Genomic DNA, 19,074 nt, shown 5'->3' with positions numbered 1-19,074 from the left:
TGTGAAAGGAACAAACTTTTATTTGTGGAGGGAAAGCCATTGTGTTACTGGAAATGCTATGGTGTTTTGTTATAATGAAGAGTGATTCACAGCAAGAATGGATGGTTGGTCATTATAAATACAGCCAAAGTTGTAGGCCTAGCTGTGATGATTCTTTCTTACCCCTGCTATTGCTAAACAAAGATAGTAATGAATTAACTTTTCTACTGTCAGCCCCCCTCTGAAGAGAAGTTTGAATTTGGTCACAAGTCATTTGACCTGCCCGGAACTCAAGTTTTGTTATCTGTGAAATGCATGTAAATATAGCTGTCTTTCCTTTATCTGATGGAGCATTATATGAAGTGAGGGAGATGAAAGTAGCCCAAACCCTAGAAAATCTCCAGCAGGTGCTTTTGCATCTTACAAGTGCACTTTCTGATTCCTGGGTACTTCTGATCATCTGCTGTTGATGACAACACGGGAGAAGGTTGATGAGGCACTTGTTGACAGGGAATCTGCAAGAGAAATGCTTTGTAACCTTGAATGTTGTCACACTGGCTCGGAAGATCCAATTAAGCAACAAATTTTGGATGGTTATCACTCCATATTAAGAGCATGCTTGCAAGAGAAGGGCCGTTTGGAAATAATACTTTGACGTAAAATGGCTTCATAGTAAAAATCAGACTACTGTTCTGTTCTTAGTTATACTGTCAGCTGGATGATTACTGTAAAACTTTTGGTCCTTAGAATGACTAAAAGCTTTTAAATAGGAATTTACCCTGTAAAAACCCATTCTTTTAATCCTTTCTCTCTCTCCTTACATTTTGTCATCTTGTTTTCTCTGCATTTAATTTTGTCCCCGTTTTTACCTATTTTCCTATCAACCTCTACCTGTTTCTTACGTTCAGGTTTTTTTCTTCAGTTCTTTCCTCCTCTCTATTATTCATCAAGGTTTGACTCCCTATATACCTGATTTTTTTTTAAAAAAAATTCCTATAACTATGAAAAAACTGGGGAAACCTTGTTCTTTAGAATCCTCTGTTGGTTGGATAAGCAATGGTCATGGTCTATTAATGCATGAGCGTAGCACTCATGAATTGGAAAGGGAAGCATCAAATGGCAAGGGCAATATAAAAGAGATATTTTTTATTTTCTTTTTGGTGTACATGCAATCCATAGCATCCTAACTCTTACAAGATACTAGTATAGAGACGTTCCCATGTATAAATAAATAGATGTGTAAATAAAGCCAGATACTCAGAATACATCAAGGAGACAGTTTTTTATTTACGTGCTAGTATCAATAATAGCTCCTGTTGTCATGCTTGAAATGGATGTTTCTAAGTGGTGCTTTGAAGACTGAGAAGGAAGTGTGAATTCTCTTAGCAAGAAAAACCATGGAGATGGAAGCCCAGGCCCAGATTTCTGTGCTAAGAAGTTACTACTTGTGTAGGCTCATACAGTTAGCTGAAATGGAAAGAATTACATTTGTTTAATGATCTACTATTTGTACTTACTGTATTTCTCTTATCTCAACTCCTGGACAGTTATTCCAGGCTCCCTGCCTTTTTGCAGTGCAACCATTTGCTATCCATTCTTTATGCCCGCTTGGACATACTAGAGATACAGAAAAACCAATCCAAAGTAGATGATGTTTTAGAGAATCTGTGTCTATAATATTAGCACACTCCTAATTTTCCTAATTGATTCTTGAACAGAACGACCCAGCTGTTTAATCATGAAAAGTCTAAGTCATTGAGAAAAAGTTATTTTTGCATTTAGGTCTGTTATCTTTTAATGTATAAAACTAACATACAATAAAATTGGCTGTTTTTTGGATGTTGGTGGATTTTTGCCATCACCACAGACAGGATATAAAACAGTTTGGCCTCCAAAATTGTCTTGGCCTTTTTGCCAGCCATGGTGAGTTTGCCCATGTACTCCCAGGCTGGTCACTTGTGTGTGGGAGGGAAGGTACCAGGGTGCCCATAGGTATGTTTTCATTCCTTTCATTATCACATGACTTTCAACCCAATCTGGTGTCCTTAAATCCTGTGTTTCCTCTCATGTACCCTGGAAAGTCAACACTCGGATTTCCCTTTACATTATTATCTCATTTTGGGCTTGCATAAAGAGTAAAGTCCTGAATTTCTGCTTATTTCATTATTTCACTAATTTGTATGGATGATCCACAATTTAGAAATATACGTAACAGAAGATTTACCTGTTGAACCATTTTAAACTATACAGTGCAGTGATAAAAAGTACATTTACATTGGATTGTAACCAACACCTCTGCCTATTTATGAAACATTTTCAACTTCTAAAATGAAACTGAGTATCTGTTGAACGATAAAGTCCGTATTCTCCCATCCCCTGGGTCTCTGCTAGTTACTATTCTTCTCTGTGAATTTAAATATTCTAGATGCCTCATCTATCTGCAACCATATATTTGGATTTTTGCTTGATTTACCATCTGAATGTCTTCAAGGTTCATCCATGCGTCAATATGTATAAGAATCCCCCTCCTTCTTGTAGTTGCACACTACTCTGTCATATGTGCATATCACATTTTGCTTATCTGTTCGTTCCTAAGTGAACATTTGTGTTAGTTTTGCTGCTGGCTATTGTGGCTAATGCTCGTGAGGAATGTGTAAGAATCTTTTCATGCTACTGGTTTCCTGGGGGTATATACTCATAAGTGAGATTCTTGGGTACCATGGCAATTCCACATGTTTTTGTTTTTATTTTATAATTGTTATGCTAATGAGCATGAGGTGTCATTGTGCTTTGGGTGTGCTTTTCCCTAATTATTTCGAAATGTGGCATATTCTTTCATGTCAGTCCTGGCCATTTTTAAATCTTGGGGACAATTTGGGCAATATTCTGTTCAAAGAACTTGTGGACATTGAGTCTTGGAAAATGGAAAATGATTTTTATGGTAATATTTCATTTTTTATTTTTAGACATATCTGCTTTTGGGTTTTTTTTTTCCATCTTAGGCAGAGCTTTAAGAATTGTTGAGTGAAAGAGATACATGAATAAATCAGTTAAACAATCTGCTTCCGTTTGAGCGAAGTTACTACTCGGTTTTGTTTTTTGGAACAGCATTATTAACTTTACTAAGCTATACTTTTGTCAACTATAAACAGAAGCAGTAAGATCACTGACCCCATGGAATTGTGTCAGTTAAATAACAGGAAAAACACTCTGAACCCAATAACATGTCAGTGACGTGAAATTAATATAGCCTAGTAAAATGCATAAATTAGTATTTATAATAATCTAGGTGGTATTATACAACTTCAATGCCTTGTGTTTCTTTGCGTCTCTGTTAAGATATTTTTGTAAGAAGAAAATTCGTAGAAGCTAGCACAGTGGCTTGTAAGAAACACGTGTAGTTGACTAAACGAAACAACGGATGACTATATCTGCATGTGTGTGCGCACATGTAACTTTAACCTGCATTCTATCAGTTTAATTTGTAATTTCGCTCATTACATTCAGGGAATCAAAAATGTGTTTTTCACGAAGCACTATATATTGATATTTCAAGTAGTGTGATGCCTACAGTACTGAGAGAAGGGAGAAGAGAGAATCTAAGTGTTTTTGTAATTTGCCTGTCTGACGGCTAGCTGGTAACTATAGTATGTTTTATCTTAATTCTATTTCTGATTGTGTTATTGATTTTTTTTTTTGTTTTGGTTTGGTGCCAGCAATATCAAATCTCTACCTTTCCCAATATATACTAAGTAATCTGATGAGACCATGAGAGAGTATTTATAGATGATTTTGTGAACCATTTGTTAGAATTGATAGAAGTGTGATACAGTAGTAAAGTTTAGCATCAGTTGTAAGTTGATATGATGTGGATAATTGAAAGGATAGATTTTCCCAAATAAATGAGAGAAAATGCTGGGGAAAATTTATTCTTTTCACCAATGTATTTTCCTTTAATTTGGCGTAACTGTCTTAATTTTTAAAAATCTTTTTGATTTCAAAGTTGCTGGGATCTCACTTTGGTGTCCATGTACTGATTTCCAGCCAAATGTCAAAGAATGGGATCAGGAGAATCAGATGATCCAAATTTAAAAAAAAAAAAGAGAGAAATATTAGATTAAAAAAAACACAAAAACCCTAGTTTGTCACTTCACTCATTGAGTATGAACTGAATAGACTTCTAACCCTTAAAATACTTTTTTTTTCTCTTTTTATTGCCTTGAATCTTAAGAGCTTTATCATTTGCAGTCATAAAATGAAAATATACACCAAACCCTCAAAGGGCAAGTATGAAATTAAATTATATTTGGGCAGCTGTAACCTTTTAAAACGATCAGATTCCAGTTAATGTATTTCTTCCTGTTCGAAGTACTGCCATGGTGTTTGATGGTGGGAAGCAGTCCAAAGGGCATTGGGAGATAATAAATTCACTGTAAATTTCACCCCAAGGCATGTCTCGATACACCAAGGCCTCCATTTAGCAAGGCTGACCTAAAACTCTTGTCACATCCAAAGGTCATTTAGGTTGGGGTTGGTGTGTCCCATCTATCTTGGCTTGATGTAAAGAGTGACGGCTGAAACAGAATTGAGCTCCTAAACAGTCATCTGAATATGAAAAAAGAAGCTGGCTTTGCACTTGGAAGGCTTAGGGAAGAGAGGGAACTACCTTTTCCGGTGGAACTGGCAGATGCAGAGTAGATGAAGGATCACCGTGATCCTGGAGCTTCTGTTTCTGAGCTCCAAGAACCGCCAAGCAGAAATAGGGTGTTGGTGGGTTCGGTGCTGTTAGGCTCTTTTCTCTCATGTCTATTAGTATTTGTTTCCAAAGACTGGGGTCATGTTTAGCCATCTTTTAAAGGAGTTAATATTGCCAATAGCCATTTACTTTAAATAATAATACTTTTCCCCCTTTATGTCTGTGATCTGAAATGAACGTATCAATACATCAGAGGAAATGGGGAAGGACAAAATTGTTTTCAAGAAATAAATGTAAGGGAATATAGTTAAAGCTAAAGATAATTCTGGAAAAGTGATTTTTTCCCCTTCTACTCTGTTAAATGTGTGTTTTCAAAAATTGTGGAGAACTATACAAAGCATACAATTGGCCATTTTAGCCAGTTTTCAGTGCACTCTTGAGTAGTATTACGTATATTCACAGTGATGTCTAACCATCCCTACCGCTGATTTTTAGAACATTCCCATTATCCCAAACAAAACTGCATTCCCCATTCCCTCTTCCCACATTCCCTGATAACCTCTCTTCTGCTTTCTGTGTCTGTGAATAAGCCACTTCTGGGAAGCTCAGATTATAGCTGGAATTAGAATCTGTCCTTCCATATCTGGCATACGGTTTTCCAGAGCCATTCATGCTGCAGCCTGTCTTTTTTAAGAGTGATTTCTGTTCATCTACAAACAGTATACATTTATGTATGTCAGGAATCAGACATGTGTTAAAACTCATGGACACATACGCCACTGTTCACAGTGATCAAACATAATATGGAGCAGCAGAAGCTGCAGACAGTTACGGTAGAGTAGAACGAAAGACCAGACTCCTGTCAGCCTTCTTGGGTTTACATTCTAAAAGCCTTTAATGCTGGTGGAAATATGAGTCTATTGATATATTGTAAGTGTTTAAAAAATGCGTGGCTCATAGTATGTGGCCAGTAAATATTTCTTGACTGAATCAATCGATTTAAGACTAGCAAGCAGAAGTCGGAAGAGTTGGTTACTTCTCTGGACTATTTTGCTAATGTATATGTGACATTTCTGTCCTATGCAACTGAACAGGGAGCCAGCTGCAATCAGAAAACCCACTGAAACAAAAATACAGTGTAAGTCAAGGTGGATAATAGAGTGTATTTTGTTATTTTAATTGGTTTAAAGGATAGATGTTTGGAGTAATCCAAATTGCTCATTTATGATATATTCTGATTTACATGGTTTAGAAAAATAAAAAATGGTGAACATGAATTAGAGAATAGTTGATATATAGTTATTATAGATACATAATATAATTAATGGTAGAAATTATAAAGGAAAGAGCAAACATTTAAATATTGAAAATTGTATATCCACATTTATAATTGATTTTTTTTAAGATTTATTTTTATTATTTTTTTATTAGAAAGGCAGATATACAGAGAGGAGAGACAGAGAGGAAGATCTTCCGTCCGATGATTCACTCCCCAAGTGAGCGCAACGGGCCGATACTATGCCAATCCGAAGCCAGGAGCCTCTTCCGGATCTCCCATGTGGGTGCAGGGTCCCAAAGCCCTGGGCCGTCCTCAACTGCTTTCCCGGGCCACAGGCAGGGAGCTGGAAGGGAAGCGGGGCTGCCGGGATTAGAACCGGCGCCCATATGGGATCCCGGGTGTGCAAGGTGAGGACTTAACCACTTGTGCCACTGCACCGGGCCCCTATAATTGATTTTTACATTTATTTTTATGTATTTGAAAGAGCAGTAGGGAGACCTGGCGTCTAGAGGTTCATTGCTCAAATGCCCACAAAATTTCAGTTTGGGCCAGGTCAACATTGGGAGCCAGGAAGCCCTTTGGGGTCTCCTGTGTAAGCGGTGGTGAGATCCAGGGACGTGCACCATCATCTGCTAAGGACCAAGTGTTTGGCTCCCTACCACTGATGCTGGAAATTGTGATGGAGTTGTAGACTCCTGACTATGGCAAGCAATTGGAGAGTGAACCAGCATGTAAGGATTGTTAGAAGAGAAGAAGCCTACTTTCAAAAGCTTAAAAGATGTGGTAGGTGAACTGGAATCCCTGTCAGCTCTGCCTGTCATATGTGGAATAATCTTGTACCAGTGTCAGTGGGCTGATGTCATTTCTTAATGGCTGTTGCTTCCTGTTGATCTTTGCAGAACCACACCCCATAGCCCTGCAGTCTCATGATTGACTTCCAGAACCACAGCCCTGTTGTGTTCCTTCCCACACACTGCTTCTTCCAGGACGTGGTTACACGTATCTTCCCTCTGATGTGCAAATATTCATAGCTACAGGGAAAATCTCCCTGTTCTGCCTGCATAGCCTTTTTTCATGTTCTGCTGACAGCATAGACTGCCCTGTAAATCCATATACATTTTCATATTTTATAGTATTGATCAACTTCCAATTTCACATCTCCTTTTTGTGGTTACGTCATTGATGACTTTCTTATTCTAAAAATCACATTGAGTTTGTTAAAACTAATTTAAAAATTTGAATTAAGAAAAAGAGCTGTGGAGTTAAGAACCTAGAATGCAACTGAAGTTTTATAAATTTTTAAATGGATAAAAATATAAATTATAAAAAGACCATGAAAAGCAAAACAGATTTATCCATATTTCATTAAATTGTTTCTTAAAATTCCTAAAATTTTCCTAAAATTCTTGAAATGGTTAAGCAAATTGTGAGCTTAGGCCTTTCAGGATTGCTCAATTGGTTAATCCTCACTTTACATGTGCTGGGATTCCATAAGGACACTAGTTCATGTTCCAGCTGCTCTATTTCCTGTACAGCTCCCTGCTTCTGGCCAGGGAAAGCAGTAGAGAATGACCCAAGACCTTAAGACCATGTGCCCATACAGGAGACCTAGCAGAGAATCCTCGTTCCTGGCTTAGGATCACCTGGCTTTTGGATCCGTTTCAAGAGTGAACTAGCAGATGGTAGATCTTTTTCTTGGTCTCTCCTCTCTGTAAATCCTACCTGCCTTTCCAATATAAATGAATGAATGAATCTTTGAAGAATTATAGTCTGAGAGTCAGGCATTTAGCATGATGGTTAAGATGTCATTAGGATTCCGACATCCCTTCTCGGAGTCTCTGGGTTCCAGGCCTGGCTCCTGTTGTGATTCAGGAGGCAGCACTCAGCTCCCTGCTTCCCATTAGGGAGACCTGAGATAAGCTTCAGGCCCCTGGGTCTACCTGGTCCAGCCCTCACTGTTGAGAGTATTTGGGAAGTGAACCAAAAGTTATGAGATTTATTTATCTTTGTTTTTAAATCTCTGTCTTTCAAATAAATTTAAAACTTTTTTCCCAGAGTAACAGACTCTGGGAAAAAAAAAAAAAAAAGGGATCTGGGTTCCAAAGTCAAATTTTTCTTCAAAATGACTTTGACTTTGATCCATGATTTTTACTTCACTAAGGCCTTGGTGTCCTCTGTCATAAAATAAGAATTCTATTTCCTCAGATTTTGAGAAGTCTTGGGGACGTATAGCAGGCACATGGGACACAGTAAGCATTTAATGATGGTGATGATGATGCTGGCGTTAATGAAAGCTGCTGTTGCTGTTCTGTTTTCAGATGTCATTGGATTTTTGTGTAACTTAAATGGGATACTGTAAGAGCTAAATAATGATAGGAAATACTTTTAAAAATTAGTTGATTTTGAAGACAGATGGAGAAAAGAGTGAAGGACACATGGGGAAGGAGAAAAGAGAGAGGAAATGAGAGAGAAAGAGAAAAGAGAAAGGGAAAGAGAGAGAGAGAGAAAAGGAGAAGGAGCGAGAGAGAAAAAAGGGAAAGGGAAGGAGAGAGAACCAGTGGTTCAGTACTCAGAAACCTGCTACAACTGGGAAGGAGTGGGGAGGCCAAAACCAGGAGCCAGGATCTCAATCCAGAGCTCCTACAGGTGCCAGAGCTCCTACAGGTGCCAGAGCCCAGTTACGTCAGTCATCACTGCGCACTGCTGCCTCCTAGCGCTTGGGGTTAGCACAAAGCTTCATCCAGAAGTTGAACTGGGCTTGGTTTCCCAGGGAGGCTCCTAATGGGACATGGGCACTCACCCTTGCGTTGATGTTATTTTCTTCCAAGTTTACAAGGGGAAAAATTAAAGAAAGAAGGTAATCTGCTGCAAGACCTCCAATTTTTTTTATTGCTGTTGTGTTTTGTCTATTTTTTTTTTGCAAGGATTATTAACAAAATAACAGCTGGGAAAAAAATAACTGGCTATGTGTTTTCTTCAGGAAGTTTCATTTTTAGTGATGCCTTGAGCCCTTGCATGATTTAACTCTTGGTTTTGGATATCCTGACTGACTCCGAATTTAGGGAATCCCTTTTCTTCTGGCCAGCAGATAGGGGAATTCCACTCTTAATGCAGTAAAGAGAATTCGGCCCATAATACTGGAGTTTGAAAGTGCTTTTCCATAGTAACCATATGCTATTCATCAACTCCTCATATTGCTTGTAAGAAGCTTTTACAACAAAAGAACTGTAAAGTTAGTCAAATTTCTCTGATACTGGTGCAGATTCAAACTTGGGCAAATTGTTAAGCCAGTGTGAGCATTTCTCACCTGCAATGAACAACCACACAAAATTGTTATTGGGAATCCTGAAAATAGCTCCCAAATTTCTGGCACAGTGATCACTGAGAAAGGCTTGGTTTTTCATAATTTGTTTCTCAGTACCTGGCAAGAATTTTTAAGAGCCCAGCAAGAATCTGTTCTGGAAGTTTTGTAATGTACAAAATATATCCTCTGGTTTAATGTGAATTGACATTTCAGATCTGTTTGAGGTGAATTAGAATGGTATTTTTTTAATGGTTTGATTTCAGCCACTCTCCACCCCAAGTTGCATATATACCAATCTATTGGGATAAAATGAACAATGGTTTCACAATTATGAACTTGGTCAAAGACAAGTATCTTTCTTTAAAAAATATTTCTGCTAATACTCAGATTTCTTATGCTAAATAAGGAGTATTTGATATTGCAGCAGCATTTTCCCCTAGACTTAAGCTATCTGGAGTCATCAGTGTAGTCACTGATATGTAAAGAGGTTGTAAGAGTCTTCCAGCCAGTATTCTCCTTACCTTGCCAAATGGAGATGTGTTTACTGGTTGGTGACCTCAGGAATAGAGGCAAAGTCTTCATTCTCTCACAGTAATGAACAGCAAATCTGGAGCGGCATAAAAAGGGTCAATCGAATAGGTCATACATCATATGGGGAGGCAGATGTTGGAACATATTGTAATGGATTACTGTGCAGTACATGAAGATGGCTTGCGGAGTTGGAAAACGGGGAGGGAGGGAAGGAAACAGAGATAAACTATCAGTTGATGTTTTCTTGCATGATACACAATATATCCTGTTCTTACAGGAAAGGCTTCCATTATGAAGGTGATTTTTTTTTCCTTTTAGCTCTTCAAGATGTATTTGTGTTAGTACATAATAAAAATGAGAGCATTTAAAAATCCAGCGCTGGCAAAGTGTTTCTTATTTATATGCTTCAGTGTCTGCGGTGTGACAGAAACAGCATGAGAACATTGTATCTGTACAAAGAGTCTTAAGATTTAAGGAAGCTCAAATATCTTGTAGGATGCCAACTTCTCAAGATCTGAGCACACCCTCCCCCACCCTTGGAGAGCTGCATGTTCTAAGTGTCACACTGAGAGAGGTTTGCAGCAGAATAACAAGGATTGTCTGTTCAATTATTAATATTTGATAATAGCTTTACGTAAATAACTTTATAGTTTCTCGACACGGGCTTCACTGTAGCTTTTTCAAAGTAAAACTACAGCATGCCCAAAGAGGACCCTTTCCTTTTGTATCCTATCCAGGAGTGCTGTGTCCCCGGAGTTGTGATTCACAGTAACAGAGGTGTGGGGCGGGGGAGCCCCTTGGAGCAAGCACGTCATGTCCTCCTGTCATCTTAAACTTGCATCTGGCCATGCCAGCCCACTGCCCAACCTTTACTCAGCTTTGTCCACTCAGGTCATCTCTTTGCATGACCTGATCCTGAAACTCACGCTTCTTCACTTTAACCTGTTTGCTGTTTAAAGTTCTGCTCCCGTGGCATTATGGCCATCAGCTCGCCTTCCTTGGACATACCTGCGGGAAGACCAACCGCGTTTACTTGCTGTTTCAATTGCATTTGTTTCCTTCTTGCGTCACGTTTCTGCAGGCATTATGGCTACATCCAAAAGATCTTGAATTTCTGATGTTGCGTGTATTCAATCTTGGTCCTCTCAGTGCCTCCAGTCCCTAGTTCACTCTGATCATCGCTCCCTTCTGGATGAATTCATCCCCAGAGGGGATTCCAGGTAGAAAATGCATGAAAACACTCTCCATCTTGCCCTAGGCCCTGTTACCAGTCACTTTCCCTTAGGCACGGGAATCAAACTGCTCAATTTGAAGCAGCAGAATTGTTCAATGCCTCCAGCCCACATCCTGCTTTTTGGATTTACCATCCAGAAGAATACGAACGAATTCTACCCAACTCCTCTTGTCCCTTTTGCCCTCACAAAGCCTTGACCACGAGAGCCAGACCTATGAGTTGGTTGCAGTTTTACCCAGCTAACCTTCGTTTTTCCCAGGTCACAGTTCAGTGTTGTTGCAAACTCATGAACGTTGAGTGGCCTGCCTTGGCAGTGCCAGCGTTCCTTGCCAGATGCCAAGGACACTTTACCCTTTAGAACCCTCTCTGTGTTTTTCTTTTATGATTTCTGAGAACTAAAAAAAAGTGTGTTTAAATGCTTCTTGTATGAATCTATAAAATATTGACTTAAGAGAAAACTGTTTATTTGTATTGTCATTTTACTGTATTAGTTATTATGAATCCTTTGATAATCACCGAACACTGCTATACAAGTGGATTTTTGCAGTTTCCCTTTTACTCTTTAGAAGGCAAATCAGATATGTGCAGCAATCTTATAGCTTAATAGTAGGACAGCCTCCCCCCCCCCCTTTTTTTTTTGGAAAAAAGAGCAAAATGACATAGACATGAATAATAAGAACATGAAAAAGTGCTCAATGTCATTGGGGAAATGCAAATCAAAAGCATAAGAAATCCTGATTTGTACCAACTTAGAAGAGTTATAATTAAAATGACAGACAGTGTCAACCTTTGATTAGGTTGTAGAGAAACCAGAACCTTCATATATTACTATGCTGACGTGTAATGGCTCCACCCCTTGGCAACAGCTTGGAAATTCCTTTACAAATTTAATACAAACTTGGTACATGAATCAGCCCATCCAGTCCTAGCAATATGAATAACCAAGAGAAATGAAAAGCATTCAATGTTGTATGTGGAAAATGCGTAACAAAATTGTTCCTGTTAACCTGAAATTGCAAACAATCCAATGCCCATCAAGAGGATATGTAAACAAATTCTACTCTCATTATCTTTGAATTTGACTACGCTGGGTACTTCATGTAGGTGGAATCTTACAGTAGTCATTGTGTAGTGTCTCGCTCATTCACTTAGCAGAATTTCATTCCCTCGAAGACTCAATAATGTGCCTTTGTGTGTACCACATTCTGTTTATCTGCTCATCCGTGGCTTGATACGGTTCGTGCCTTTTGGCTGGGTGACTGATGCTGCTAAGCAAGTGTCTTCTTCAGATCCTGTCTGCAGCTCCTTTTTGTATATGACTGACAGTGCAATTGCTGAGTCATACTGTATTTCTTACTGTCTTTAGCATTACTTTCCAAATTGGCAGTTGCATTTACATTCCCACTACAATAGGTGGGATTACAGTTTATACACAATCTTGCAAATGTTTTTTATTTGTTATTTTTATTTATTTATTATTTGGGATTGTTTTTAATTTTGGATTGTTTCTTCATGTCATCCTGGTGAGTGAGACAGTCTCTTGTGTGTTTCTTATCTGCATCCAGGTTATTTTGACACAAATTTATCAAGGAAAATGGAACATATTGATTGGGCAGTTAGTTCGTTAGCTTGATTTATAAATTATAAGTTTTTATGTACTTGGCATGTATGTTTTCAGTTGCACTTTTGCCCTGGTATTCAGCAAATTTAAGGCCTATTTTATTTTTCATGCAATATCCTCAAAAATGCTGACAGTGTTATGAAAAGTCTATGTTTAAACTCAAGTCGCTCTGATAATTTTCTGTAAAGAAACATTATGAGAAATAATGTGCAAAGCAAATTTATTCGCATTGAAACATGCTGATATGTTTTGAAAGATTTTCTCCAGTACATTAGTTTCTCTTTAAACTCCACATTTAAGTTACATTAAGAAGCTGAAATTAAGCTATAAAGATAACACTTACGGAGCCTTGAAATTGCCTTGCCAAGTTTTCCCTCACAAATGCTATTCCCTGTCCTTTTCCCTAAAAACAGAGAAAAAAGAAAGAAAAAAAAAAAAACCTCTTTTTTTCTGCACACCATATCTACCAGATAGCATTGTTGTCATTAATTTCGACTTCAGAAGCACTTTTAAATCAGAGGACAACATAGGCTCGCAAGTGTCCAAGTATTTAACGTAATATTTGTATCTTAGCTGGCACTGCCTAATTTCTAGTTTAGGATTTAGGATAAAACAACCAAATGTGCATTCCTCTTTCTACTTTAACCAGGAAAATGCTATTAATAAGAAAGGTTTTAGCTCTCTGATATTCTTCTTGAGAATTTAGGTCCATCTGTTTACTTATGTGAAACTGTAGGTGTAAAACTTTTGTTTCTGAGTGATAAACTAATGGCAAGGAATGACAAAGGGCCACAACTATATCTTCAAATTATTTAAACTCTGGAGATAAATTTAAACAAGCTCATTGGTCCCATTTGTTTGAATGTTACAAATATATAATTCTATTTTTGATTTATTTATAGAAGACCTTTTCTTTCCTCTTGCATATTCACGTTTGATGAGATTTGAAATGGAGGAAAGGATTCCGTTCCTCAGGAAAAAAAAATTTTCAACCAGTAAAAACAATATTAGGTAGTTGTGTAGTCAACACATTCTATTCAATTTATGCTAGTGTTGAAGTTCAGTTATCTCTCAGAATTGCGTTTATTATATGTCATTTAGAAAGTTGGGGGTTTTTTTAGTCATGATGTTAATATTTTTTCTCTTGAAATACCTTTTATACTTAACAGAACTTTGTAGTGTGATGAAGTTGGTAATTTGGGGAGGAAAGATACAGTAAGGAACAAAAAAGGGAGAGTATGAAAAAAAAGGACAGCTCCGTAATTCATGCCTGAGCAGAAAGTTGGAGCAAACTGGATGCTGTGCTTTGCTTCTGGCGTCTGTGTGTGGCGTTGTCCCAGTGCTCTGGATGAGCACCGAGGGTGGTAGAAGGGAAGTAAGCAAACCTACAGCGATACGAAAGCTGTGCAATCTTCAGAAGTGTTGAATTCATAGAAAGAGAGGTTAGAACGCACGGTGATCAAGGAGATGTTGGTTAATATTATTTTTAAAATGGGGAAAATTAAGCTTTGAATGAAGAGAAAATAGCTCATGAAATGCCTTTTCATAAGTAATAAATATTGAAGGCCCAGCACATAATTAATGAGTATATTTCACTTATGGACAATAAGGAATTTCTCATTTGTGTTTTCCAAAAATATGTAAGAGTATGCTTCACAGCCTGCTTTTTGTTGTCCTTTGGAAACAAAGTACTTTAATATAATTGTTCCCCATTTTTTGTTCAGCGTTCCAAGTCAACTTATTGTTACTATTTAATAATAGCCACAATAAGTATAGTAGAATATTATGCTGATAAAGTATTTGAATTCATGTTTCTTTGCTTGCAAGTAAATGAAGTGAACGAATGAATATGAGTTATATTAACATCATTGATGAGCCATAATGGTAATTCAGATAGCAGAAACAAGGCATAATCATTTCAGATTTTTAAAATTTGTTTCTACCTCGTCAGTATTATTCCTTTTATGTGTGTGCTAAAGAACTGTTTTTAAAATACATTATTTCATATCCAGTATTGCCTTTATTCTGATTATGCTTACTTCCAGGGTTTTCTGATAAATATTGAATAATGAGAATGTAACTCCTGCCATCAAGGAGTTTACTAGTCAGGAAATAGTTTGGAGCAACAAATTCTGATGGATACTTTTGTCAGTTTCTGATGTTTTAAGTCCAGATACTGCAGATGGCATTTGCACCGTAAGCTCATAGCCACTGGGGGAAAAAAAGCTTAGCAGCTTGGGGAAAGTGAGCTATTAGGGGAAATGCGGTAGCAATCCACCATCTCTAGGGATTGATGCAGGACACCAGTTTAGAATTTAAATTTGCCGTTGTGTGCAATTTCTGAAAATAGCTTCTCAAATTTTTCAAAAGATTTATTGGGGAGGCAGCTTTACAGAAAGAAGGAGAGACGTAGCAAGAGAACCTTCATCCACTGGTTCACTCACCAAATCGCCATTAAGAGTCAGAGCTGAGGTGTTCCTAAGTCAGGAGCCAGGAGCATCTCCCCAGGCTCCCGTGTTGGTGCAGGAGGCCCAAGAGCTTGAGCCATCCTTGACTGCTTTCCCAGGCCATAAGCAGGGAGCTGGATGCGAAGTAGAGCAGCTGGCACATGTACTGGCACTGCAATGATATGCCAGTGTTTACAGGTAGAGAATTAGGCAGTTGAGCCACCATTGACCCCCAAAAATACCTTCTTAAGATTTCTGAGTAATATGGGTGTCTTCTTAAAAAAAAAAAAAAAGAAAAGAAAAGAAATTGTACTGAGCATGGTGGCATAGAAAACATTGTCCAAATACAATTATACCAATTTTCCCTAGAAGAGCATCACAGCTGAACAGAAAGAATGTCTATTTATTTTCTATCCATTTTTTAAGAGTAGTTTTGTACTTGCGTAAGTAAAATATGAGAAAAAAGAGTGCTAAGCTTAGCTAACAAACACAATGAAAGCTTATGTTGTTGTAGGCAGAGAGCATCATTTACAAAGTGCATGGAGAACAGCTTTAGCCTCTGTTGGGTAAGGTTTTCTGTCCAACTTCAGAAAGAGTGGGTCTGATCCCATGCTCCAGCCTGACTCCAACTCGCTGCTGATGCACATCCTCGGAGGCAGTGCTACCAGCTCACTTGCTTGGGTTCCTGCCGTCTGTGTGGGAGAGATAGATGGGGTTTCAAACTTTGAACTCCACGTGTACAAAATCCCCGAACAGTTCATGGAAAGTACATGTTTGAAAGAACTTATATGGATTTTGAAAAGTTTTGCACTAAAATAAACTTAACTTCCAATTCCACTTCCTAAGAATTTCTTGAAGTACCAGTTTATATAAGTATGTCTATGATCATATGAGCACCAGGAAGACAGGATGCGATTACTAAATTACTCCTGGCTTCTGGTTTACCCTGGCTGTTACAAGCCATTTTTAAAGATTTATTTATTTTTATTACAAAGTCAGATATACAGAGAGGAGGAGAGACAGAGAGGAAGATCTTCCATCCAATGATTCACTCCCCAAGTGACCGGAACAGCCAGTGCTGTGCCGATGCAGAGCCAGGAGTCAGGAATTTCTTCCAGGTCTCCCACACGGGTGCAGGTTCCCAAAGCTTTGGGCCGTCCTCAACTGCTTTCCCAGGCCACAAGCAGGGAGCTGGATGGCAAGTGGAGCTGCTGGGATTAGATCCAGTGCCCATATGGGATCCAGGTGCATTCAAGGTGAGGACTTTAGCTGCTAGGCCACCCCACTGGGCCCACAAGCCATTTTTAGAGTGAATCGGTGGATGGAATATTTCTCCCTGTATGTCTCTAAACCTTCACTTTTTCATTTTTTTCATGTTAATAAAATATTAATACAAAGAGTAAATTCAATGTAGTTTAGAGATATAAGAATATAATGGTATTCCCTTCTCTCTTATGTTTTAAGATAACATATTTAAATGTACTTTACATGCAAAGGACTTATATACTGCTATATACACATCATCACATGGAAGAGTCATCAGCTGATAGACATATCTTACTGCCACATGAAATGGCCAGAGCAGGATCTGGCAGCATTAGAATTCCTGGCTTAGTTCATCAATGTACATAGAAACTACACTAGATTTTCTAGGAGCTGGGCCTTTCTTTGCTTCTACGGTGCCATATATTGAAACGTTATAAGCACATATAATTGGGCAGAAATTAAAATATGTTTGAAACAGGTGTTTCTTGGTCCTTCCTCCATAAGTGAAAACCCAGAAACAGCTGATATCCTTAATGAAAACCGTTGTGGGAGTAGTGTAAAATATGATGACAACCATTATTGATAATACAAATATACTTCTCTTATGTGTCAGTGCTTCTGTGGGATTTGTTTTATATCACTTTGCATAATGATAAACCATAAGCTTAAAATAATGCTGATTTTCTGTTTTCATTTCGCTCATACTTTCTGAAAACCAATGTATATTTTCAATGGGAATGGCTGCTGTCTGTAGTTTTCATTACTTGAGTTTATAAGACAATCTCACTTATCAGATGCTATAGCTTATTCTGAAAAATACCATCCTTTGAAATGTTTCTTTTAGAAAAAGGCAAATATTATCCAGAGAGCCACTTTATAGTACTTCTTGAGAGCTTTTTTCTTTAGTGCATTCACTTCAGTTCTAGCTTGCATAGAAAGAGCCAATCATGAATGCTAAGACAAATGGAAAACGGAGATTGGAATATATGCATGTGTATATATACAAATACCATATTATATATTATGAAATCTAATTTCTTTTTCACACAGATCTTTCAATGGTAACAAAGGGGTAAATGAAAATGAAAAGTTTTTATCTAAATGCTTATTGATTTGAATGCATCACATAGTGAAGTAAATTATTCCTTGAAATTAATATTTGTGGGTGAATTTTTGGTGGGTTTCTAATAGAAATTAGCAAGTGACAACTCTCTTTGGAAAAGTGTGTATGGTGGACAGTTTTCTTTAAAACCTATTATCTCAGAGATAATCTTTGAGATTACCTTGACATGATATCATGAGATGAACACAGCCTTTGGCAAATATCCGTTAAATTTTTATCTGTAAAGGTTGTCTGGCTAGATAAAGTTCTTCAACTACTCTTATTCCATGTCATATTAAATGGCCTATTTCTACTCAATTAATGCTCAGAAAAATTGTTCCAGCTGCCCAATTCAACCAGACAAAAGAGATATACAACACTTGATGTGATAGTAAGAAAATTGTATGAAATGATATCCTTTTGTAACATACTGCATACATTTAAAGAAAAATGAGCTTTTAACTCAATGAAATGATATATGTGCCTCTGATAAACCGAGGAAAGACTCAAGATAGACAGGAGTTTCTAGCTTAGAGGCTCTAGCCGTGCTGAAGCTGAGGCCCTTTATATGTGACACCTGTCATTACCCCGAAGTGAGTCCTGAAAACTGAGGTGACAGCATCTTTCCTTAAGTGTTCCAAGATGTGAAACCCAAAAGCTGTAAAAGAAAAAACATCCCAGCCACATATGCTTCATGAATGGTGCCTCTCTGTTGTTGCTGATAGTCTCTTTTTCTCCCATAGCAGTTATATGCTGCCCAGCTCGCTGCAATGCAGGTGTCCCCAGGAGGCAAGCTCCCAGGCATCCCCCAAGGCAACCTTGGTGCTGCAGTCTCTCCTACCAGCATCCACACAGACAAGAGCACAAACAGCCCGCCGCCCAAAAGCAAGGTAGGTACCTTTTGGAAAAGCTGTTTGTCTTGTCGCTTAGGGGGTATGGTTTTCCTTCAGTGATATTTTCTGAATGTCCGCCTTGTGCCAACAGCAAGGCTAACATCTGGGTCTGTAGAGACGTGACAGGTTCATGGAAGGAAAAACTGTACACGCCGGGTCTCTGTGTGTGTGTGTGTGTGTGTGTGTGTGTGTGTGTGTGGAAGGTCCACATACACACTGTCGTTGGTTGATTCATTTAATCAGCAAATGTGTGTCCGCTGTTTGACTATGGAATGTGAGTGGCACGGTCGTTTCTGAGCTGGTTCTCTACTTCATGAAAGCACCGGGTTACACATGCACAAAAAGAGGCACATAGTCATGCGCTGGTGCAAAATAGGAGGTTGTATAAAGAGTTAGAGGAAAAACACATATGGAATTCACCGGCAGGAAGAGATTGCATTCAGTGAGAGATCCTGGCCAGGATTTACCAAAGAAAAGAGAAATTGAATACACCGTCGGTTATGAATAGAACTAGGACATCCACAGCGTGTTTCAATGCCAGTGACTCGTCTAACGTAAGACAGCAGGGCTGGCTGTTAGGTCTGTCATCCAGACCACGATGTATCATGCGAATACAGGATGGTGAGAATGGTGCAAGAAATAAAATTAGGCATCATTTTGCTTTTAGAACTCAGAAAAACCTTTTTCCAAGAATAAATGGGCACGGATCAGTGGACACTCAG

General features: G+C 38.3%; 1 protein-coding gene across 3 annotated transcripts in view; it reads left to right on the top strand.

Annotated features, from left to right (window-relative positions):
* The window catches only part of SOX5 (SRY-box transcription factor 5), a 386,873-nt gene that overhangs the window by 294,515 nt on the left and 73,284 nt on the right, over positions 1 to 19,074 (top strand). For 2 of the 3 annotated variants that reach the window (XM_040967762.1, XM_040967777.1), the window contains one exon: positions 18,203 to 18,349. The exons of the other annotated variant lie outside the window; for it this stretch is intronic. In XM_040967762.1, the coding sequence (XP_040823696.1) occupies positions 18,203 to 18,349 (147 nt within the window). The remainder of the gene's footprint in view (positions 1 to 18,202; positions 18,350 to 19,074) is intronic. 3 annotated transcript variants of the gene reach the window in all.

The sequence above is a fragment of the Ochotona curzoniae genome, unplaced genomic scaffold (genome assembly GCF_017591425.1).
Source record: "Ochotona curzoniae isolate NIBS_2020 unplaced genomic scaffold, NIBS_Ocur_1.0 contig_1482, whole genome shotgun sequence".
NCBI lineage: Eukaryota > Metazoa > Chordata > Mammalia > Lagomorpha > Ochotonidae > Ochotona > Ochotona curzoniae.
This window is presented reverse-complemented; position numbering and strand designations above follow the sequence as displayed.